The sequence below is a fragment of the Mesoplodon mirus genome (assembly GCF_964341445.2).
Source record: "Mesoplodon mirus genome assembly, chromosome: 12".
Taxonomy (NCBI): Eukaryota; Metazoa; Chordata; class Mammalia; order Artiodactyla; family Ziphiidae; genus Mesoplodon; species Mesoplodon mirus.
The window spans coordinates 56,352,903-56,378,017 of record NC_138988.1 but is presented as its reverse complement, the minus strand read 5'-3'; the positions used below and the strand labels follow the sequence as shown (position 1 = coordinate 56,378,017).

Sequence of the window (25,115 nt, the reverse complement as noted above, 5' to 3'; positions counted from 1 at the left end):
GTAATCTCTCATGATCTTTTGTATTTCTGCAGTGTCAGTTGTTACTTCTCCTTTTTCATTTCTAATTCTATTGATTTGAGTCTTCTTCTTTTTTTTCTTGTGAGTCTGGCTAATGGTTTATCAATTTTGTTTATCTTCTCAAAGAACCAGCTTTTAGTTTTATTGATCTTTGCTGTCATTTCCTTCATTTCTTTTTCATTTATTTCTGATCTGATCTTTATGATTTCTTTCCTTCTGCTAACTTTGGGGGGTTTTTTATCTTCTTTCTCTAATTGCTTTAGGTGCAGGGTCAGGTTGTTTACTTGAGATGTTTCCTGTTTCTTAAGGTGGGATTGTATTGCTATAAACTTCCCCCTTAGAACTGCTTTTGCTGCATCCCATAGGTTTTGGGTCGTCGTGTCTCCATTGTCATTTGTTTCTAGGTATTTTTTAATTTCCTCTTTGATTTCTTCAGTGATCACTTCGTTATTAGGTAGTGTATTGTTTAGCCTCCATGTGTTTGTATTTTTTACAGATCTTTTCCTGTAATTGATATGTAGTCTCATAGCATTGTGGTCGGATAAGATACTTGGTACAATTTCAATTTTCTTAAATTTACCAAGGCTTGATTTGTGACCCAAGGTATGATCTATCCTGGAGAATGTTCCATGAGCACTTGAGAAAAATGTGTATTCTGTTGTTTTTGGATGGAGTGTCCTATAAATATCAAGTCAGTCTTGTTTAATGTATCATTTAAAGCTTGTGTTTCCTTATTTATTTTCATTTTGGATGATCTGTCCATTGGTGAAAGTGGGGTGTTAAAGTCCCCTACTATGAGTGTGTTACTGTCGATTTCCCCTTTTATGGCTGTTAGTATTTGCCTTATACATTGAGGTGCTCCTATGTTGGGTGCATAAATATTTACAATTGTTATATCTTCTTCTTGGATCGATCCCTTGATCATTATGTAGTGTCCTTCTTTGTCTCTTCTAGTAGTCTTTATTTTAAAGTCTATTTTGTCTGATATGAGAATTACTACTCCAGCTTTCTTTTGGTTTCCATTTGCATGGAATATCTTTTTCCATCCCCTTACTTTCAATCTGTATGTGTCTCTAGGTCTGAAGTGGGTCTCTTGTAGACAGCATATATATGGGTCTTGTTTTTGTATCCATTCAGCCAATCTGTGTCTTTTGGTGGGAGCATTTAGTCCATTTACATTTAAGGTAATTATCGATATGTATGTTCCTATTCCCATTTTCTTAATTGTTCTGGGTTCATTATTGTAGGTATATTCCTTCTGTTGTGTTTCTTGCCTAGAGAAGTTCCTTTAGCATTTGTTGTAAAGCTGGTTTGGTTGTGCTGAACTCTCTCAGCTTTTGCTTGTCTGTAAAGATTTTAATTTCTCCAACAAATCTGAATGAGATCCTTGCTGGGTAGAGTCATCTTGGTTGCGGTTTTTTCTCCTTCATCACTTTAAATATGTCCTGCCACTCCCTTCTGGCTTGTAGAGTTTCTGCTGAGAGATCAGCTGTTAACCTGATGGGGATTCCCTTGTGTGTTATTAGTTGTTTTGCCCTTGCTGCTTTTAATATGTTTTCTTTGTGTTTAATTTTTGACACTTTGATTAATATGTGTCTTGGTGTATTTCTCCTTGGATTTAATCTGTATGGGACTCTCTGTGCCTCCTGGACTTGATTAACTATTTCCTTTCCCATATTAGGGAAGTTTTCAACTATAATCTCTTCAAATATATTCTCAGTCCCTTATTTTTCTCTTCTTCTTCTGGAACCTCTATAATTCGAATGTTGGTGCGTTTAATGTTGTCCCAGAGGTCTCTGAGACTGTCCTCAGTTCTTTTCATTCTTTTTTCTTTATTCTGCTCTGAAGCAGTTATTTCCACTATTTTGTCTTCCATGTCACTTATCCGTTCTTCTGCCTCAGTTATTCTGCTGTTGATCCCATCTAAAGTATTTTTAATTTCATTTACTGTGTTTCTAATCGTTGCTTCATTTATCTTTAGTTCTTTTAGGTCCTTGTTAACTGTTTCTTCCACTTTGTCTATTCTATTTCCAAGATTTTGGATCATCTTTACTGTCATTATTCTGAATTCTTTTTTAGACTGCCTATTTCCTCTTCATTTTTTAGCTCTGGTGGGTTTTTATCTTGCTCCTTCACCTGCTGTGTGTTTTTCTGTCTTCTCATTTTGCTTATCTTACTGTATTTCGGGTCTCCTTTTTGCAGGCTGCAGGTTCATAGTTCCCGTTGTTTTTGGTGTCTGTCCCCAGTGGCTAAGGTTGTTTCAGTGGGTTGTGTAGGCTTCCTGTTGGAGGGGACTGGTGCCTGTGTTCTGGTGGATGAGGCTCGATCTTGTCTTTCTGGTGGACAGGTCCACGTCTGGTGGTGTGTTTTGGGGTGTCTGTGGCCTTATTATGTTTTTATGCAGCCTCCCTAGTATTTGCTCATTTACTCAAGTAAGCTGAAACCTTATGCCCACAAAAAATTCTGCACACGGATGCTTACAGCAGCTTTATTAATAATCGCCAAAACATGGAAGCAACCAGGATATCCTTCAGTGGGTGAATGGATAAATGAACTGTGGTACACACAAACAATAGAATATAATTCAGTACTTAAAAAAGAGTTATAAAGACATGGGGAAACATAAATGCATATTACTAAATGCATATTGCTAATGGGTGGGTTTGTGTTCCTGTCTTGCTAGTTGCTTGGCATAGGGTGACCAGCACTGTAGCTTGCTGCTCGTTGAGTGAAGCTGGGTGCTGGTGTTGAGATGGAGATCTCTGGGAGATTTTCGCCATTTGATATTATGTGGAGCTGGGAGGTCTCTTGTGGACCAGTGTCCTGAAGGTGGCTCTCCCACCTCAGAGGCACAGCACTGACTCCTGGCTGCAGCACCAAGAGCCTTTCATTCACCCGACTCAGAATAAAAGGGAGAAAAAGCAGAAAGAAAGAATTAGTAGAAGAAGAAAGAAAGAAAGAAAAGAAAGGAAAGAAAGAAAGAAAGAAAAAGAAAGAAAAAAAGAAAGAAAGAAAGTGGAAGGAAGGAAAGAAGGGAGGGATGGAGGGAGGGAGGAAGGAGGGAAGGTAGGAAAAAGAAAGAGAGAAGATGAAGTAAATATAATAAAGTATGATAAAGTATAATAGCGTTATTAAAATTAAAAAATTATTTAAAAAATTTTTTTTTAAATTAAAGAAAAAGTACGGACGGATAGAACCCTGGGACAAATGGTGGAAGCAAAGCTATAGAGACAAAATCTCACACAGAAGCATACACATGCACATTCACAAAAAGAGAAAAAGGGGGAAAAATCGTAAATCTTGCTCTCATAGTCCACCTCCTCAATTTGGGATAATTCGTTGTAAAAAGAAGAAAAGGGGAAAATATCATAAATCTTGTTCTCAAAGTCCACCTCCTCAATTTGGGATGATTCGCTGTCTGTTCATGTATTCCCAGATGCAGGGTACATCAGATTGATTGTGGAGTTTTAATCCGCTGCTCCTGAGACTGCTGGGAGAGATTTCCCTTTCTCTTCTTTATTCTCACAGCTCCTGGGTCTCAGCTTTGGATTTGGCCCCACCTCTGCTTGTAGGTCGCCGGAGGGCGTGTGTTCTTTGCTCAGATAGGACGGGTTTAAAGGAGCAGCTGCTTCGGGGACTCTGGCTCACTCAGGCCGGGGGAAAGGAGGGGTACGGAGTGCGGGATGAGCCTGCGGCGGAAGAGGCCGGCTTGACGTTGCACCAGCCCGAGGTGCGCCATGCTCTCTCTCAAGGAAGCCGTCTCTGGATCCCGGGACCCCGGCAGTGGCAGGCTGCACAGGCTCTCCGGAGGGGGGTCGTGGACAGTGACCTGTGCTCGCACACAGGCTTCTTGGCGGCAGCAGCAGTAGCCCCAGCAACCCACGCCCATCTCTGGGGTCCGCGCTGTTAGCCGCGGCTCGCGCCCGTCTCTGGAGCTCCTTTAAGCAGCGCTCTTAATCCCCTCTCCTCGCGCACCAGGAAACAAAGAGGGAAGAAAAAGTCTCTTGCCTCTTCGGTAGGTCCAGACTTTTTCCAGGACTGCCTCCCGGCTAGCCGTGGTGCACTAACCCCTTCAGGCTGTGTTCACGCCTCCAACCCCAGTCCTCTCCCTGCGCTCCAACCGAAACCCGATACCCGAGCCTCAGCTCCCAGCCCCGCCCGCCCCGGCGGTGGAGCAGACAAGCCTCTGGGGCTGGTGAGTGCCGGTCGGCACCGATCCTCTGTGCGGGGATCTCTCCGCTTTGCCCTCCGCACCCCTGTTGCTGTGCTCTCCTCTGCTACTCCGAAGCTTCCCCCTCCGCCACCCGCAGTCTCCGCCCGCGAAGGGGCTTCTAGTGTGTGGAAACCTTTCCTCCTTCACGGCTCCCTCCCACTGGTGCAGGTCCCGTCCCTATCCTTTTGTCTCTGTTTATTCTTTTTTCTTTTGCCCTACCCAGGTATGTGGGGAGTTTCTTGCCTTTTGGGAGGTCTGAGGTCTTCTGCCAGCATTCAGTAGGTGTTCTGTAGGAGTTGTTCCATGTGTAGATGAATTTCTGGTGTATCTGTGGGGAGGAAGGTGATCTCCGTGTCTTACTCTTCCGCCATCTTCCCCCAAGTCCGCCTGTAGGTGTATTCTTGATGTACTTGTGAGGAGCGACGAATTCCATGTCCTCGTATTCCACCATCTTGACTCCTCTACTGTTCTTTTTACTGTCACCATAGTTTTGCCTTTTCTAGAATGTGATATAGTTGGAATCATATGGTATGTAGCTTTTCAAATTGGCTTTTTTCACTTAGTAATATGCATTTATGTTTCCCCATGTCTTTACAACTCTTTTTTAAGCACTGAATTATATTCTATTGTTTGTGTGTACCACAGTTCATTTATCCATTCACCCACTGAAGGATATCCTGGTTGCTTCCATGTTTTGGCGATTATTAATAAAGCTGCTGTAAGCATCCGTGTGCAGGATTTTTTGTGGGCATAAGTTTTCATCTTACTTGAGTAAATGAGCAAATACTAGGGAGTGCGGTTGCTGGATTACATAGTAAGAATATGTTTAGTGTTGTAAGAAACTGTCAAAGTATCTTCCAAAGTGGCTGTACCATTTTGCATTCCCACCAGGAATAAATGAGAATTCCTGTTGCTCCACATCCTTGATGTGGGTCATTCTAATAGGTGTGTAGAGGTATCTTATTGTTTTAATTGCAGTTCTCTAATGACATGTGATGATGAATATCCTTTCATGTACTTATTGGCCATCTTTGAGTCTTCTTTTGTGAGTTGTCTGTTTATTGCTCATTTTGTAATCCAGTTCATTTTCTTATTCCTTTATCAGATATGTATTTTGTAAATATTTTCTCTCACTCTGTGGATTGTCTTATTCTCTTGAGAGTGTTCTTTGTAGAATATAAGTTTTTAATTTTAATGAAATCCAGCTTATCAGTTACTTCTTTCATGCATCTTGCCTTTGGTATTATATCTAAAAAGTTATCAGCATGTCCAAAATCATCTAGATTTTCTCCTATGTTACTCTCTAGGAGTTTTATAGTTTTGCATTTTATATTTAGATGTGTGGTCTATTTTGAGTTAATTTTTGTGAAAGGTGTGAGGTCTGTGTCTAGATTCTTTGTGTATGTGTGTGTGTGTGCACGCCATGTGGATATTTAGTTGTTCCGACATCATTTGTTGAAAACATTAGCTTTTCTTCATTATATTGTCTTTGCTCCTTTGTTAAAGATCAGTTGACTTTATTTGTTGGGTCTGTTTCTGGGCTCTGTATTCTGTTCCATTGGTCTATTTTTATTATTTTCCCAATATTATACTGTCTTGATCATTGTAGCTTTTTAGTAAGTCTTGAAGTCAGGTAGGATCAGTTCTTCAACTTTGCCCTTCTTCAATATTGTGTTAGCTTTTCTGGGTCTTTGTTTCTCCATAAAAACTTTAGAATCAGCTTGATATCTGCAAAATAACTTGTTGAGATTTTGATTGAGATTGCATTGAATCTGTAGATCAAGTTTGGAAGAATAGAGATCTTGACAATATTGAGTTTTCCTATCCATGAACATGGAATCTCTCTCCATTTATTTAGATCTTCTTTCATTTTTTATCAGAGTTTTATAGCTTCCCTGGTATAGATCTTATCCATATTTTGTTAGATTTATGGCTAAGTATTTCATTTTGGGGGGTGTCTACATAAATGATAATGTGTTTTCAATTTCAAATTCCACTTGTTCATTGCTGGTAAATAGGAAAACAATTGATTTTTGTGTTAATATTAACCTTGTATCCTGCAACTTTGCTCTAATCACTTATTTCTTTCAGGAGTATTTTCCTTGATTCTTTTGGATTTTCTACTTAGATGATCATGTTATGTGCAAACAAAGATAGTTTTATTTATTTCTTCTCAATTTGTATCTTTTATTTCTTTTATTGTCCTATTTTATTAGTTAGGAGTTCCAGTACAATATTGAAAGGAGCGGTGAGGAGGGAATGTCTTTGACTTGCTCCTGATCTTAGTGGGAAAGCTTTGCATTTCTCACCATTAAGGATGATGTTAGCTGTAGATCTTTTGTAGATTCTCCTCAAATTGAGGAAGTTTCCCTCTATTCCTAGTTTGCTGTGAGTTTTTATCATGAATGGGTGTTGTATTTTGTCAAGTGCTTTATCTGCTTCTATTGATATCATCATGTGACTTTTCTTCTTTAGCCTATTGATGTCATGGATTACATTAATTGATTTTGAATGTTGAACCAGCCTCGTATACCTGGAATAAATCTCACTTGATTGTGGTATGTAATTCTTTTTTATACATTGGTGGATTTGGTTTGCTAATAGTTTGTTGAGAATTTTTGCATCTATGTTCATGAGAAATATTGATTGTGGTTTTCATGTAATGTCTTTATTTGGTTTGGGTATTTCAGGTAATACTGGCCTCATTGAATGAATTAGGAAATATTCTGTTCGCTTCTATCTTCTGAAGGAGTTTATAGAGAATGGGTATAGTTCCTTCCTTAAATGTTTGGTAGAATTCACCAGAGAACTCACCTGGGCTTGATGCTTTCTGTTTTGGAAGTTTATTATATTGATTCAATTTTTAAACAGATACATGCTCTTCAGATTGTCTGTTTCTCCTGTGTGACTTTTGGCAGATTGTGTTTTTCAAGGAATTTGTCCATTTCATCTAGGTTATCAAATTTGTGGGCATGGAGTTATTCATAACATTTATTTATTATCCTTTTAAAGTCCATGGGATCTGTAATGATGCCCTCTCTTTCATTTTTTGTCACTAGTATTTCTGTTTTCTCTTTTCTTTTCTTAGTTTCCTGGCTAGAGGCTTACTGATTTTATTGATTTTTCAAAGAAACAGCTTTTGGTTTTATTAATATTCTCTATTGACTTCCTATTTCCAATTTCATTTGTTTCTCCTCTAATTTTTATTTCTTTTCTCATGTTTACTTTAGATTTAACTGGCTCTTCTTTTTCTAGCTTCCTAAGGTGGAAACTTAGCATACTGGTTTTAGATCTCTGGTCTTTCATAATATATGCATTTAATGCTATAAATTCCCCTCTAAACACTGCTTTCATTGTATCTCACAAATTTTGATAAGCCATATTTATTTTTTCATCTCATTCAAAATATTTTAAAATTTCTTTTGAGATTTTTTGTAACCCATATGTTATTTAGAAATGTGTTGTTAAAGCTCCAAGTATTTTGGGATCTTCCAGTTATCCTTCTGTTTTTGATTTCTACTTTTATTCCGTTGTGATATGAGAGCAGATTATTGGATTGGTCAAAAAGTTCGTTCAGGTTTTTCCGAAACATCTTACGGAAAAACCCGAGTGAACTTTTTGGCCAACCCTATATGATATCTATTTCTTTAACTTTTTAAGGTATGTTTTGTGGCCCAGAATGTAGTCTATCATGGTGAATGTTCCAAGCAAGCTTGAGAAGAATGTGTATCTGCTGTTGTTAAATGAAGTAGTCTATAGTCTGTTCTGCCTTTTGTAGTGTTAATTGAGCACTTCATATAATTCTGTTTTCTCTCCTTTCTTAGCATATCAATTATTCTTTCTTTTTAATTTTTCTAGTGGTTTTCCTACAGTTTGCAATATTCATTTACAGTTATCCAAGTCCACTTTCAAATAACACTTTATAACTTCATGAGTAATGAATGTACCTTATATTAACAAAAATTTCCTGATTTCTCTTCTGTCCATTGTATCATTGTTGTCATTCATTTCATACATACACATACACACACACACACATAATATATAATTGAATATATTGTTGCTATCATTTTGAACAAAGTATTTTCTGTTAGATACATTAAGAATGAGAAAAATAAAAGTTTTTACCTTTACTTAGTCATTCTCTGCTGCTTTTCCTTTATGTAGATCCAAATTTCTGGTTTATACCATTTTCTATCTCTTTTATAACTTTTTTAATAGATTTATTTATTTTTATTTATTTATTTTTGGCTGTGTTGGGTCTTCATTTCTGCTCGTGGGCTTTCTCTAGTTGTGGTGAGCAGGAGCTACTCTTAGTTGCAGTGCATGGGCTTCTCATTGCAGTGACTTCTCTTGTTGCAGAGCATGGACTCTAGGCACACAGGCTCTAGAGTGCAGGCTCAGTAGTTGTGGTGGATGGGCTTAGTTGCTCCACGGCATGTGAGATCTTCCCAGACCAGGGCTCGAACCCGTGTCCCCTGCATTGGCAGGCAGATTCTTAACCACTGCACCACCAGGGAAGTCCCTCTATCTCTCTTTTAACATTTCTTGTAAGGCAGGACTTCTAGCAATAAATTCCCCCAATTTTTCTTCATCTCACAATTTGTATATTCCTTTACTTTTTTTTTTGCAGTACACAGGCCTCTCACTGTTGTGGCCTCTCCCGTTGCGGAGCGCAGGCTCCGGACACGCAGGCTCAGCAGCCATGGCTCACGGGCCCAGCCACTCCATGGCATGTGGGATCTTCCTGGACTGGGGCACGAACCTGTGTCCCCTGCATCAGCAGGCGGACTCTCAACCACTGCGCCACCAGGGAAGCCCTATTCCTTTACTTTTGAAGAATAATTTTACAGAGTAGAGAATTCTAATTTTGTGGGGGGTTTTCCCTCAACACTTTAAATATTTCACTCCACTCTCCTCTCACTTGCACAGTTTCTGAGAGGAATTGGATGAAATTCTTATCTTCCCTCCTTTATAGGTAAGGAGCAAAGATAAGAATTTCCCCTCTCTGGCTTCTTTCAAGAAGTTTCTTTATTTTTGATTTTCTGCAGTTTAAATAGGACATGCCTAAGTGTAGTTTTTATTGGCATTTGTCCTGCTTGGTGTTCTCTGAGCTTCCTGGGGCTATGGTTTGGTGTCTGACATTAATTTGGGGAAATTGTCAGTCATTATTAATTCAAATATTTCTTCTGTCCCTTTCTCCCTCTCTTTTCCTTCTGGTATTCCCATTACACGCATGTTACACTTTTGTAGTTGTCCCATAGATCTTGGGTATTCTGTTCAGTTTTTTTTTTTTCAGTCTTTTTTCTCTTTGCTTTATCAGTTTTAGAAGTTTCTGTTGATGTATCCTCAAGGTCAGAGAGTCTTTTCTCAGCTGTGTCCAGTCTACTGATGAGCCCATCAAAGGCATTCTTCGTTTCTGTTACAGTGTTTTGATCTCTAGTATTTCTTTTTTATTATTTCTTAGAATTTCTATATCTCTGCTTACATTGCACACCTGTTCTTGCAAGTTGTCTGCTTTTAACGTTAGAGCCCTTGGTATATTAACTGTAGTTGCTTTAAATTCACAGTCTGATAATTCCAACATCTATGCCATATCTGGGTCTGCTTACAGCGCTTGCTCTGTCACTTCAAACTGTGATTTCCCTTTTAGTATGCCTTGTAATTTTTTGTGGAAAGGTGAGTATGATGTACTAGGTAAAAAGAATTGTGGTAAAGAGGACTTTACTAGTGCAGTGGTAAGCTGTGTGGGGTTGGGGAGGCATTTTGTAGTCCTGTGATTAGGTCTCAGTCCTGGGCTTTGAGTTTCATGAGTGCTTCTCATTTTTTTTTTTTACCACTTAGGTGGTCCATGATGGCTGAAGGGGGCTGGAGTTGGAATTCCCTTCCCCCACATGGAAGGCTACAGCAGACTGGATTTGGGCATTTCCCTTCCCCCAGACTGGTTAGGCTCTGAAAAAAACCCAGTAGGTTAGGTTCTGGTAAAATAGTTTCTCTTGAGGGCAGGTGTTGTTAGAAGAATTGAAAGCTCTGGCATATTTCAGAACCGTTACTTTTTTCCTCCCACTGCCTGAAGCACAGGGAATAATTTTCCCAGTTGGCACTGTGAGAACTTGATGGAGTTCCTGGAGGTAAATTCACCAAAGTACATCTCCCTCCCCCAGGACTGGATCCCTCTGGGGTTTTTCTCTCTCAGGCTTGTTCACACTGAGCCTCCAGCACTTCATGAATTTCAGTTCCTATTTCCCTCCCAGGCATTGGCTCTTGGTGAGGTTTCAACTCCAGTAAATTGTGGTTCTTTTAATTTGCCGTAAGCAATTTGTCTCTCCAAATTTGGGGGCAGTGGTTTGCCCTGTGAACTTACTCCCTGAGGGATCTAAGAAGAGTTACTGATTTTCATTCTGTTCATCTTTTTACTTGTTGTTAGGACGGAGTGGTGACTTCTAAGCTCTTTACTGACAGACAAGAAACTGGACTGTCCTTTCTGTTTTTAAGAAAATGCTCTCAGCTGTCATGTTTAAAGAACATACTGACAGTTTTTCTGAGGCCATGAATGGACAAGCTTTAGAAAAATTATTTAAAGAAGAGAAGCCATTGATTTATATTAATATTTCTACCTCTCTCTAATATGGTTGTAAATAAAAATTTTTAACATCTGTTATGAGTCATGAGGCATAACCATCTCTACTCATTTGGAACATTTTCATTTTCTACCTGCAGCTTCTCTTTTATACTTTAAAAATATGATTTGGATGTAGCTCAGAAGAGGCCCTTTTAATTATCCAAATCTACATTTCCTGTTAACTGCTTTTCACTCTGTGTGTGAGGGTCCTTACATGCAGAGATTTCTGAAGGGAGGAAATTAAACCTTTCTCACTAGGGAGAATGCAGCTCTTGGAAAGTAGTTAATGCTGCTGAAGTTGAACATGGACCTACTGTTACTATCAGAGAAACCGCTAGTTATTGTTTTGTTTTTAAGTATTACATTAGAATTTCCCTTTGGCATTTGAAATTAGAGTGGTTCTCTTGCACTGGAAGATGATTCTGCAACTTTTGAGCATAAAATGTTCCTTGAACAACAGTTTGGATATTTCTGTTCGCAATTCATCTCCCTACTGGAAATTTTACATAAGAATGACTTACGTTTTGAGGAGAAACATAAATTTCTATTCTGTTATCATTAACTCTCAATATATGATCAGGGTCCTTTGGATCCAATTTTAGTTTCTGTGTTTCTTTTTGTGCAGTTTTAGCTATTCGTACAGATTAATATTTCATTGTGATTTTTATTGTTATCAGAGGTCTTCAAAAGGACAGGGAGAAAAAAATTTTTAGATACAACAAAACTTATTCTATCTTGTAACTGCTATCAGGTTTCACTGGGCCACGATCTTATTTTTTCCTCTCTTTTGAAACATTTTGCTACTTTATCATTACTCATCAATTATTCCCAACTATGTTTGAAAGACAAATAATTATTTAAATGGAATAATGATGGAATCACTTAAAAAGAGACAATAGTGAAATATATCACCAATGAACTATTTTTCCTAGTACTACAAGGAGGTCTCTCTCTTTCTCTAACACACATACCAATTAGCTAAAATGGAATAGAACATTTTTGATTATCTAAAATCCACCAGACATTGTTTTAGGAGCTTTATTTATATAGATTATATTATTTAAATCTCACAGTATACCAGTATATTACTTCTGGGTTATCAGTAAAGAAACTGAAGGTCTGAGAACATACAGTGTTTTATATTTTACACTGTCTAGTATAGTAACTTATGCCATGTAAATGTTCTATGTATTTCAATTAATAAATTATACTAATTTGTTCAGGTACAGTATATATTTCAGATCCATATAATATTTTGAATAAAATACATATATATTTAATTAAGTATAAAAAATTGAGCACCTATGCATATGAAAAATGGTCCCTGCCTTGAGGCACATCTTAGCCTTGCAGAGTGCTTACACATATATAGAAGTAACCATAATATCAGTACAAGTTAGAAAGTTCTATGGCCTAAGGTGACTATGGATTTGCAAAAGAGGTGGGAATTTCTCCTAGTTGAAGAATCATCTGTGTCGGTAGATGGTCTTGTACGTTCATCAGTAGGGAAAAAGTGTACTCCAGAAGAAGGGATTATTTCAAGCACACAGCTGAGCACAGGAAAAAGGACAGTTTACATGTGGCCAGCCAGTTGTAGGTATAAATATAATAACCTGCTCCTCTAGATTTCTATGTTTTATGAAAAATAGTTTTTTTACTACAAAATTTGCTTTTAGATAGCAAGCATTTACTTTCTCTTATATTCATGGGTATTTATCCTTTTTGTTTGTTTTACATGTTCATTGTGAATTATAATTCTATATTGATAAATTAAATTTCTATGCATTTTTCTTTAATGTTAAATGTAACCCTAAAACTTTACAATTAATGTCCATAGCTCTTTCCATTTTTCATTACCACAATATTAAGGTTTCTAAAACATATCTATGAATAAATATTTACATATAATCTATTCAATAATGGAATTCCAGATTGAACATTTTTTAAAAATCCAACAGTTGTGCCAATGATTTTTACTAATATACACACATACATACTTTTGCTCATATCAAAATGATATCTTGAAATAATTTTCTATACAGTTGACCCTTGAACAACATGGGTTGGAACTGTGTGAGTCCACTTACATGCAGATTTCAACGAATTCACTTAATAAATATATGGAAAATTTTGGGGAGATTTGTGACAACTTGAAAAAATTCACAGATGAACTGCATAGCCTAGAAATATTGAAAAAATTAAGAAAAAGGTATGTCATGAATGATTAAAATATATGTAGATACTAGTCTATTTTATCATTTACTACCATGAAATATGCACAAATCTGTTATAAAAAGTTAAAATTTATCAAAATGTATGCAAACACAGGTTGTATGTGGAACCATTCATAGTCGAGAGAAATGTAAACAAGCATAAAAATGCAGTATTAAACCATGATTGCATAAAGATAACTGTGATACACACTGTACTACGGTAATACTTCCCTAGCCATCTCCTGCTGCTGTAGCAGTGAGCCCAAATGTAGTGCACATCTGCTTAAAACGCTGTGACACCAGTCACCTCTGCACGAGCACTTCGTCTTTCCACTAAGTTGCATATCACAGTAGAAAGTTCTTTCTCGTGGTTCTCATGTACTTGGTTGGCCAAAAAGTTTGTTCGGTTTTAAGTAACAATAAAAGACGCGTTTTTCATTTTTACCAAGAATTTTATTGAACAATGTATTCACTAACTGAACGAATTTTTTGGCCAGCCCAATATTTTCCATAATATTTAGTGCAATACTATAAACCCTGAATAACACCATGGGACCCACAAAGTGCCACTCGTGATGTTGGAAGTGCTCCCAAGAAATAAGTCATGCTTGGTGTGTACCATAGATTGAGGTCTGCAGCTGAAGTTGCCACCATTTCAAGATGGATGAATCCAACCATTGTTTAAAAATAAAAAAGAGAAGGAAAGGAAATTTGTGAAGCCATCACTGTGGTTACACCAGCATGTGCAAAAACCTTGCACTTTTTGTGCAGTACTTTTTTATCTTGAAGTTGTGGCCTTAATGTGGGTGCAGGTTTGCTATCAGAAGGACATACATTAGACTCTAATATGATTCAAGAAAAAGTGAGGTCATTATTTGACAACTTAAAGCAAATGGAAGGTGAAGGATCTAAAGTTGGAGAATTTAATGCCTGCAAAGGATGGTTTGATAATTTTAGAAAGAGGTTTGACTTAAATGTCAAGATAACAGGAGAAGCAGCTTCTGCTGACCAAGAGGCAGGAGACAAGTTCCCAGACACCATTAAATCACTGAGGAGAAAGGATGTCTGCCTGAACAGATTTTTAATGCAAACAAAAGTGCATTCTGGAAAAAAATGCCATGAAAGATATTTGTTAGTAAGCAAAAGAAGCTAGTATCAGGATTTAAAGCAGGAAGGAATAGGCTATGATTTTGTGCAAATGCAGTTGGGTTTATGATCAGGACTGCCCTTATCCATAAAGCTGCGAACCCATAAGACTTGAAGGGAAAAGATAAACAGCAGCTGCCAGTCTTTTGGTTGTACTACAAGAAGAAGGCCTGGATGACAAGAAGACTTTTTTTTTTTTTCCCCCCGGTACGCGGGCCTCTCCCATTGCGGAGCACAGGCTCCGGACGCGCAGGCTCAGCAGCCATGGCTCACGGGCCTAGCTGCTCTGCGGCATGTGGGATCTTCCCGGACCGGGGCACGAACCCATGTCCCCTGCATCGGCAGGCGGACTGTCAACCACTGCGCCAGGGAAGCCCGATAAGAAGCCTTTTTCTGGATTGGTTTCATCTGTGCTTTGTCCCTGAAGTCAGGAAGTACTTTGCCAGGAAGGGACTGCCTTTTAAAGTTCTTCTGATATTAGACAATGCCCCTGGCCACCCAAAACCCCATGAGTTCAACACTGAAGGCGTCAAAGTGGCCTACTTGTCCCCCAAACACAACGTCTCTAATTCAGGGGGTCATAAGGACCTTGTAAGGCTCATTACTCACAGTGCTCTATGGAAGGAATTGTCAGTGCTGTGGAAGAGAATACTGATAGAACGTCGTGAAAGTCTGGAAGGATTATACCATTGAAGATGCCACTGTTGTTATAGAAAAAGTTGTGAAAGCCATCAAGCCTGAAACAATAAATCCCTGCTGAAGAAGACTGTGACCAGATGTTGTGCATGACTTCACAGGATTTACGATGGAGCCAGTCAAGGAAATCATGAAAGAGATTGTAGATAAGCCAAAAAGGGTGGGGGGCGAAGAGTTTCAAGATATGGATCTTGGAGAAATTCAAGAGCTAAGAGACACCACACCAGAGGAATTAACAGATGAGTGCTTCTGAACCAGGGCTAGATGAGGAAGAGGATGTAGAAGAAGCAGTGCCAGAAAACAAATTGACATCAGACAAGCTGGCAGAAGGTTTCCGAATATTCAAGACGGGTTTTGACTTTTTACGACATGGACTCTTCTATGATATGGGCTAAAGCAAAACAACAGGAACCCTTGTACGATACAGGCACTGAAACTAAAGCAAACGGTGGAAGGGTTGGTACCATATAGAAACATTTTTGGAGAAATGAAAAAGCAAAAAAAAGCAGACAGAAATTAAGATGTACTTCTGTAAAGCTACACCAAATGTGCCTGCCTCTCCTGTCTCCCCTTCCATCTCCTCCACTTTGTCTGCCTCTGCCACCCCTGAGACAGCAAGTCCAACCCCTCCTTCTCGTCCTTCTCCTCGGCCTAGTCAGCGTGAAGTTGACGAGGATGAAGACCTTTATGATGATCCACTTCTACTCAATCAATAGTAACTAATCATCTTGACATACAGTTAATAAACTTATCTGTTGTGTATTATGAGAGTATCTTCGTGTGAAAATCGAATACCTGTATGGCAAGTACTGTATGAGACTTTTTGTGTCCTCATCAGCACCCAAGCATTCGTCATGTAGAACATTGTGTGCAAGGTGTGTATTGAAGTGGATAGCCTAACCTTATATAGGCATAAGGTGAGTGATATTTAACATAAAAGTAATAACATGTTAGTTTTCTTACTATCTTATAACTTTGCTTTCAAAGAATTATATTACCATACAGTATGTCTCTCTTTCTCTCTCTCATAATTGGAGATACTGCATATCAACCTATCATCACAGGTAAGGGGTTTTTAACAAAATGTAACAGTGTTTCCCATCCTGTCTTATGAGTATGACTGTACTACTCTATGCCATAAAACTGTGATAACCATTTATTCATTAGTGTATAGGAAAGCCTACTGTGAAACAAATCATATCTATTGCACTAGGCAACCATAAGGCAGTCATGTTGCTGTTTCTTTGTTAAACATGAATTTCTTTTTCACATTATCTTTTAATTTTTGATGTCTAGTGTTATTAATACATATGACATCTACAGTGTTTTGTATCATAGAAGACATTATTGCTGTAGGTACTGACAGGCAGATGATTCATCTTGTAAACAGATAACTTACAGCACTGATATACACAGTACAGTACTGTAAATGTTTTTTCTCTTACTATTTGCTTAATAACATTTTCTTTTCTCTGGCTTACTTTATTGTAAGAAAACAGTGTATAATACATATAACATACAAAATATGTGTTACTCGACTGTTTATGTTATCACTAAGGCTTCCATTCAACAGTAGGCTATTAGTTGTTAAGTTTTAGGGTAGTCAAAAATTATATGTGGATTTTTCACTGTGCAAGGGGTCGGCACTTTTAATCCACATGTTGTTCAAAGGTCATCTGTTCTCTATTTGATTAGACTCTTCATTCTTTCTGAGTCTTTCTCTGATGCACTGTTGGCAGCTCAGGGACCCCAGATGGAAGCAGCAGGCATAAAGCTTAGGGACTTGTAGTTGAATGGATCTACCCCTACTGCATGACCTCATGCTGTGAAGTGCGGATGGAGTACGCCTCTTTTAAAACTATCACGGGCATTAAATAAGATATTGTCTCTATGAAGTCTTTATTACGTGTCTGGCTGGTAGTATAGGGTTGGCCAAAAAGTTCATTAGAGTTTTTCCAAACTTTTTGGCCAGCCCAATAGATGTACACGTAGAGGTAGCTGGGATTTAATTCCAGATCCTACATACTCTAGAGCACATAAGCTGACCAGAGTCTAGAAATGAGATACACTAGATGCTAGCTGGTGGACATCCAACCAGCCATCAGATTTAAGGGAGGAGGTTTGTCAAATAAGTATACCAATCCCTGATGTTATTACTTTTGGATTACTTCATTTTACTCAACTCTGGGAGCTGAGTTTGTTAGCATTTTGATCAAAAGAACCACTGAAAACACATATCATGGTATGAGAACGTAGAAAATTCTAACTGTGTAATGTTGCATTTATTTGAACAGGAGTGTAGTTCACTTTTTTGAAGCATCCATACCTTATTATCTTACAGGCAAATCCAAAGCAGATGGCAGAGTTGCTGTGGTGGCCAAGAAAAGGGTAAGATCATGTTTTATTAAATCAAATATACAGACTTCAAATTCAATCTGATTAACACTATTTTTAAAAGAAAATTAAATTAATATTTTAAATCAAAATGACATATAATCAAATATTTCTTCTAAATGTTAATTGACACTCGGAATTTAATATTTATGGTTACTTGTATCAATGTTATAGAATTATCAAATATTAGAATAATAGAAAATATTGTAAGTTAACAAATAAACAATTGCTTTTATTTGTACATACTCATATGCTAAAATATTTTTAATATGTCATGTTATTATAATGTATGCAATCTTCATAGAAAATTCAAATAATTAAAATTCACAGCTTAATATGGACTTTACCTTAAAGTTAAGTAGAGAACAATATCAGACATTTGTATGAATCCTTTTAATGAAAATTTATAAAGTTAATAGCATTTTAAAAGAATTTTTAAATTTTAACATGTCGTTCTATACATTGTGTGTGGAGATATGTTTAACTCTAGTTACTGTCAAAACTGTGATTGGGGTAGGTTGAGCCTTGACAGTCTTCTTAAGTGACAGTATTCTCGAATAGTAGTTTCTCTCCTTGTGTCCACCACTACCAATGCTTTTCCCACTCCCTTGCCAGCTTTAGATATTACCAATTTTTACATATTTGCCAATATTTGAAAGGAGAAAAATATGCCATTGTTACTTCCATCTGCTGTTATTTATTCTTTTATTTTAGTGAGGTTGAGCATTTTTCATGTATTTATTGGACATATTTCTTCTGAAAACTGCCTATGCATATCCTTGCCCATTTCTTCCATGGGCTTTTTTTTACTTTGATTGATTGATTTATAGGTTGAACTGCTTCTTTGGATCTTCATTTCCTTATGAAGGCTCCCCTGTCACATAAAACTTACCTTAGATAAATCTGTATGCTTTTCTCTTTTTAATCTATCTTTTGTTACAGGGGCCCCAACCGAGAGCTTAGAAGATAGAGGAAAAAGACATTTTTCCTCCCCTACACTAAAACCAGTTATCCGAATACCATTTATTGACTAATAAATAATCTTTCCCTTCTTTACTTTACTGTTTTTCTTTTGTTATCTTCTTTATAGTATATAGTATACCTTCTTCATAACATAACATACGGCATTTAACATGTCAAAATATCTGTTTCTATATCACGTATCTAGTCTTAAAAATAATTCTAAATTGCTGTAATTATTGTTTCTCTATCTTTTCTTTAATGTGTGGATTAGTGATCCTTCATTACCCTACTTTTTCAAAAATTGTTTTCATAGTTCTTGCATGTTTAGTTTTTCAGATAGTATGTATGTATGTATATTATGATGAATTGACATTTTAAAAACCCTTTCTGTTTGGGGAGGGACTGTCCCTCCCAAGACTAGCCAGTTCTTCTAGATGGCACAGGGTACATCTTTCATATGCACCAACTAATTCCAAACCCACATCACCCAACTACCTTCTTATCAAATTCTGAAATACCAAGCCAGTATTGCCCCTGCCCTAAATTATCCCAGGCCCAGGTTCCAGCCAATGGAGATCACCCCTCTAGACCAAAGCCTTCCAGAATTATTCAAAGTAGCCAGTCCTAAACTGTTTACCCTACCCTACCTTTCCTTTCCCATGGAAACCTCAATAAAGGCACAATTTAAATAGTTTTAACAACACACAGATGAACTTTAGAAATATTTAGTTAAGTCTCCCAAGAAAAATTCTGTTGAGGTGATGATTGGTATTGTAGAAAATTTATGTATTAATTTGGAGAGAAATTACATGTTTATAAAGTGAATGCACACACGTAGAAATGTCTATCATTTTTTCTTTAGTTTTTTTAATGTAGAATTTTACATATTTCTAACTAAGGCCTTCCCACATTATTTGTTACTACTTGGATATGGATCTCTTTTTTATTTTTTCTAATTAAAAAAAATCATTTATGGGGTTTCCCTGGTGGCGCAGTGGTTAAGAGTCTGCCTGCCGACGCAGGGGACACGGGTTCGTGCCCCGGTCCGGGAATATCCCACATGCCGCGGAGCGGCTGGGCCCGTGAGCCATGGCCGCTGAGCCTGCACGTCCGGAGCCTGTGCTCCGCAACGGGAGAGGCCACAACAATGAGAGGCCCGTGTACCGCAAAAAAAAAAAAAAAAAAAAATCATTTATTTATTTTTGGTTGCATTGGGTCTTCGTTGCTGTGCGTGGGCTTTCTCTAGTTGTGGCGAGTGGGGGCTACTCTTTGTTGCGGTGCGTGGGCTTCTCATTACAGTGGCTTCTTGTTGCAGAGCTTGGGTTCCAGCCATGCAGGCTTCAGTAGTTGCAGCACGCAGGCTCAGTAGTTGCGGCACATGGGCCCTAGAGTGCAGGCTCAGTAGTTGTGGTGCACGGGCTTAGTTGCTCCATGGCATGTGGGATCTTCCCGGACCAGAGATCGAACCCTTGTCCCCTGCATTGGCAGGTAGATTCTTAACCACTGTGCCACCAGGAAGCCCCCTCTAAATTTTTTTAGTTTATATATAGAAAGTATGTATATATGCATATCTTTTTTTCTAATACTTTATTTTTATTAATGCCAAGAGTTTAACTTATACCTCTTGAAAGACAAAATTAATGACCACTTTCTTGATTTATACATTTATGTATGAGGAATTCAAGCTGTTATATTTTCTGATAAAAAATTTTCCCCCAAATTATTGCAGAAATTCTTAAGCACGAAAATTTCATTAGCCCAATTGCAGAAGTCGCTTACATTTTATGAGTAGATATCTGGATATTTGTGCTAATTAATAAGCTTGCTTATTAATGTAGAATTCATGTACTGCAACTCACTTGATTCACTTAGCTTTATATGCATCTTTCCACAAAGATAAATATTATAATAGATCTCTACTGCTGGCTTCTAGCACCAGGCAGAGAGATACCTCAGGAAAGAATAGTAAGTAGAGGAACCCCTTGGGAAGAGTCACAGCCAGGTTTCAAATCTCATTTAATTTCCTTTTGGATTTTACTTTTCTTCACCTTTCCATAGACCAGTGTTCCCAAAACTTGAATCATTCAAGTATTCCATCATCATTTGGCCATTTTCTCTGCTGTTAGTTACTATAGTTTTCTTTCACTTGATTAACCTTTTTAGTAATTTAATTTTTTTATTGAGGCAAAATTTAAACACCGTGAAATGCACAGATCTTAAGGGTGGAGTTTGATGAGTTTTTCTTAAGTGTATACACCCATGTAACTACCATTCCAGATTAAAATAGAGAACATTTTCGTTACCCCAAAAAGTTCCCTAACCAAAATTTTAAGATGTAAATGTACTCTTTTGATGTGAGTTGCATTTTCAAATATATAAATAAATATATATTAATATAGAAAATTGTCCATTTATCACTTTAAATCATCAGCGGAAACCTTCACATAGAAAGTTCTTTTTGTACTAGTTTCAGTTTCCCTGTTCTCAAACTCTGTGCCACTCTATGGCAGTACTATGAAACAGCCTTCCAGGGGAATGATTTTTAACAAGATATTCTTTAGTAACTTAAAAACTAAACCTGCCTGATTAGGTTGCAAGCTTTACCTCTTTTATCTTGAATTAAAATCTATAGGAATTCTGTAGGATAACTATTAGTAGGAAAGTAGTAAAATTAGGCAAAATGGATTAATTGTTGATATCCAGAGACTTTTATATACCATTTATGAGAACAAGCAAAGACCCCTTGATTTAGAGTACCTCTTTTCTGGTGTGGATGATTATATTTGTTTCTTAAATAGAAAAGTCTACTATGGGACTTATATATTGGCTTAACCCTGTTTTTGACTTGACTTTCAGTTTATGGATCTGACTTCAGCCAAACTGATCTCTGACCTCCTTGTAGTTTTCTTAAGATGGGCAGTGGGAATGGGAGGAGCTGGGATAGAGGGGAAGTGGGCATCGGGGTGAGTATAGCAGGCGTGAAAATCCCTTTGTTTTTCTTCCCTGGAAGTAAAATGACAGCATCCTAGTGTGAGGGCCATGCTGGTCTCCAAGCTCTCCAGTTGTTGTCCAGCAGCCGGCTTATGGCTTGCAAGGGTAGGTTTTCCACCCACAGGGCTGCGTTTTCATCCTAATTACTAAAAAACAAAATATCATTTTTAAAATGTCACCATTTATAATAATAGAAAATTGTATTAATTTTTGTTTCTCTACACATTATACCCATTTGAAAATTCACTCAAGGTATTAATTCACTTGGAATTCAAGTTTAGTAATACTTAAAATCTAGTGTCACAGATTCCAGAAACTCAAAACTTTTCAACCATAACTCTCTACGTTTTCTACTCTATATTTTAACTTTGAGCCAGAAGGCAATAAAAAGAATTCTACAAAATGTGATTGCTCTTTTGCTAAGATACAAAAACCTTTTCAACTTGAGTCCTACTAATCACATGAAGAGCAGGTGCTGTCCTTTGTTACTTGGGACTAAAGGTTGTATTATGCAGCTTTCTTCAGTTTTGTTGATTATATTCATTACAAGTATAGTCCTTTCTCTCATCCAGACACACAAATTATGACTCCAACATCAAGCTACACACACGATGAATCTGGGTTTCTTCCAAAGTTTGGGATATTTCTCATTCACCATCACCTTCCTCATCCCATTCCATTAAAACCAAAACCAATCTTACTAATCCATAGAAAAGTGGATATAACATACAAAAGGAATAAAATAATAAAAATAATAAAAATGGATATAACATACAAAAGGAATTTGAATGTAGCTATTGCACTAGATATTAAAAATGATCTTTCTATGTCTAATAGAAATAGCTATTGTTTTCCTGTTTGCAGAGGGAAGTTGTTATTATTGGAAAAAATATGCCAGTGAAAATTAGTAGAATTTACATATAACTTATTAGAATGAATCTATAATTTTAAATTTATAAACATTTGGCGTCTGCCCATAATAGCTTCTTCAAACTTTTTATTTATATTAGACAACATAAGCCTATTTCTTTTCTTTGAAGACCTATAAATTATTACTTTTAAATTCTTTAAAATTATAATGACTTTGGGGTGATATTTTTCTTTTTTTTATGTACTAATACCTTTACTTTGCTTCAAAAATAATTTGCTCTGTTATGAAATATGTATATTAGGTACACATCTTAAATCTGTACTCCCCCACATACTGGGAACACAGTCACCCAGATCAAAGGGAGGTGTATCTTGCATCTCCTTCCATGAATCTAGGTTCAAGAATGTCTTTCATTTCAACCTCTGGGATCCTCAGCTGATGTAAAGACTTGGATCCAGATAAAATATTTTAAAGAATAGTCTTTTTTTAAAAAAAAATTGTGCTGTTGTGCAGAGTCTGTCTATTCCTATGTAGGGGAGATCATCTTTTGCATGTTGCTGAGGATTAATGTTCAGAATTTGACAGTGATCGTGGGTTAAAGAATCAGGCCAATTATCCTTACTACTCAAGTTGATGGAGAGAAAAGTGGTAAAATAGATAATGAAGGTCTCAAAATTTGTTCTTTAGTCCAGAAAGAATAGTGTAATATGGGTACTATAATCATTGAATATTCTCTGTACATCAGCTTTTTAGAATTTAATTGAAATATGTAGATTCTAGAAAGTCTTCCTGAGAAATCTTACCTTTTCCCAACATTCCTCTTGCTAAAATATCTAGTGACTTAGGAAAAACTATACACAAATAGGAATTGTTTTTAACAGACTTGGATTTTTAGACAGTGTCCAATTGCAAATCAAATAATCTAACTTACCAGCTTCATTCAATCAGATAAACAACTGATATAAGTTCTGCTTTCTTCTGATTTCCATGGAACTCTTTCCTCTCTGGACACCCTGTTCCTGTTAGTCCTTAGTATTCTGAAGCTCTATATAAATATGAGTACAATCTGTGCTATTTAAAAAAAAAATAAACTTCCTGAATTTCTGTGTTCTATCACTGGTATAGCTAGATGGTCAAAGACTGTTAAAAAAAAAAAAATCAAGTGCAAGACTTCAGAATTTATCAGTGAAGTACATAGTCATATAGTTCCTTGAGGTGTCCTATTACTTCTGTCCTCAGCCAAGATTGGGAGGTGTTAATAGAAGGCCTTTTCATGCCTTCTGTTTAAGGTGGTCTAGTGGTCAATTTCTATTTTAGGGGAAAATATTCTCCTGTGTCTCAGCTCACTGCTTGACCACACACTCCAGTACTTTTTCTAGTAAGCTCCTCAAAGCAGAGAAATCCACAGTGCTTTTAAGTGTGAACTTACACATGGCTGAAGAGAGTGCAAGGGACAACTAGATGTTTATAAGTCATGTTGCCAGGGACTGGTCTCTGATTGTCCAAATCTCACAGGAATACCCCTCTACTGAAGATTGACCAGAGTGAAGCATTGGTCATTAGCAGACATCTATGTAAGAAACACTGGATTTGTAGATGATCTGTTGAAATCATGTTTAAATAGGGCTAGAAAATGATCATTTCAACCTTCCCTCCTTTTCAAAGAAGTGTTAAAAACAAATATTATCTGGACCCGAAGACTTAACTTTATTATTGGTACTCTCCAGATACTCAGATTAAGTTATAACCATCTTTTACGATGTTGCATGAAAACAGTTTTCATCCTTTTCCAAGTATATATTTCCCAGCAGATTTACCAAAGGGGAATGAGAATATTGGCTTTTCCTTCTATATGATGACTTTTGACAAGGACTTTATGTACATTATTCAAGGTACAGATTCATTCTTCTGTCAAAGTAGGCAACTCTTTAGTGATTACTGACTGACAATTATTCTCAGAAGGTTACAAAACATATTTATGTCTTCTGTGAGCATAAAATGCGGATCAAAATTTTACACCCTCAGATTTAGCACAGCTAACAAACTTGTTCTTCTTGCTTAAAGAGATTTTTAATTTTGGGACTTCCCTGGAGGTCCAGTGGTTAAGACTCCATGCCTCCACTGCAGGGGGCTTGGGTTCGATCCCTGGTTGGGGAACTAGATCCTGCATGCCACACGGCCAAAAAAAAAGGTTTTTAATTTAGATGAATAGTGGCTTAAGGAAATGGGCAATATCAAGTCAGTTTATGCAGATTATATTAATCTGATGTAAACACAATTCTTATAGATTTTCTGTCCTTTGCAATAAAAGGCAGTTCTCTCATTTGCCATTCTAGTCCGCAATGCTAATTTTTTTTCAGTAAATGGCATATGCTGTCTATACATACACCTCTTTGTTTTTATGTCCAACAAGAAAAGAATTAATACTTGCTTTGTTTTCTTTAAAATCAGTGACACTTGTATAGCAGTATATTTGTGTGGATGGGTGTGGGCTAGATCAGTGCCTGGAAAACTTTAGAGTCACCTTATTTAAGTACAGATTCCAGGCCCCACCCACAGAGTTTCTGATTTGGTACGCTTGGGATAGGCGTGAGTATTTGCATTTCTAACAAGCTCTCAGATGTTGCAGATTCTGTCATGTCATGGCTCTTGTTCTGAATAGCATTGGACTGGACAACATAGGAGAATCAGCTGTGCAAAACAGGAAGAGAAGAAGAGATAGATTAGATAAAGTAATGTTTAGCGTCTACTTGTACTGGGTTGGATAGTAGCCTCCGAAAGATATGTCCACCAGGAACCTCAGAATGTGACCTTATTTGAAATAAGGATCTTTGCAAATCCTTTGGGTAAGGCTTTTGAGATGGGCTCATCCTGGATAATGTGGGCCCTCAATCCAACGATAAGTGTTTTTATGAGACAGACATCTATCCTTCAGAACTGTAAGGCAATAATTTTCTGATGCTTTACCAAATCTGTGGCAATTTGTTA

At 37.2% G+C, this 25,115-nt stretch overlaps 1 protein-coding gene across 5 annotated transcripts in view; it reads left to right on the top strand.

Annotated features, from left to right (window-relative positions):
• Positions 1 to 25,115, top strand: part of ZCWPW2 (zinc finger CW-type and PWWP domain containing 2) — a 151,839-nt gene that overhangs the window by 111,942 nt on the left and 14,782 nt on the right. For all 5 annotated transcript variants that reach the window (XM_082639464.1, XM_082639461.1, XM_082639463.1 and 2 more), the window contains one exon: positions 17,250 to 17,296. In XM_082639464.1, coding sequence (XP_082495590.1) covers positions 17,250 to 17,296 — 47 coding nt within the window. The remainder of the gene's footprint in view (positions 1 to 17,249; positions 17,297 to 25,115) is intronic.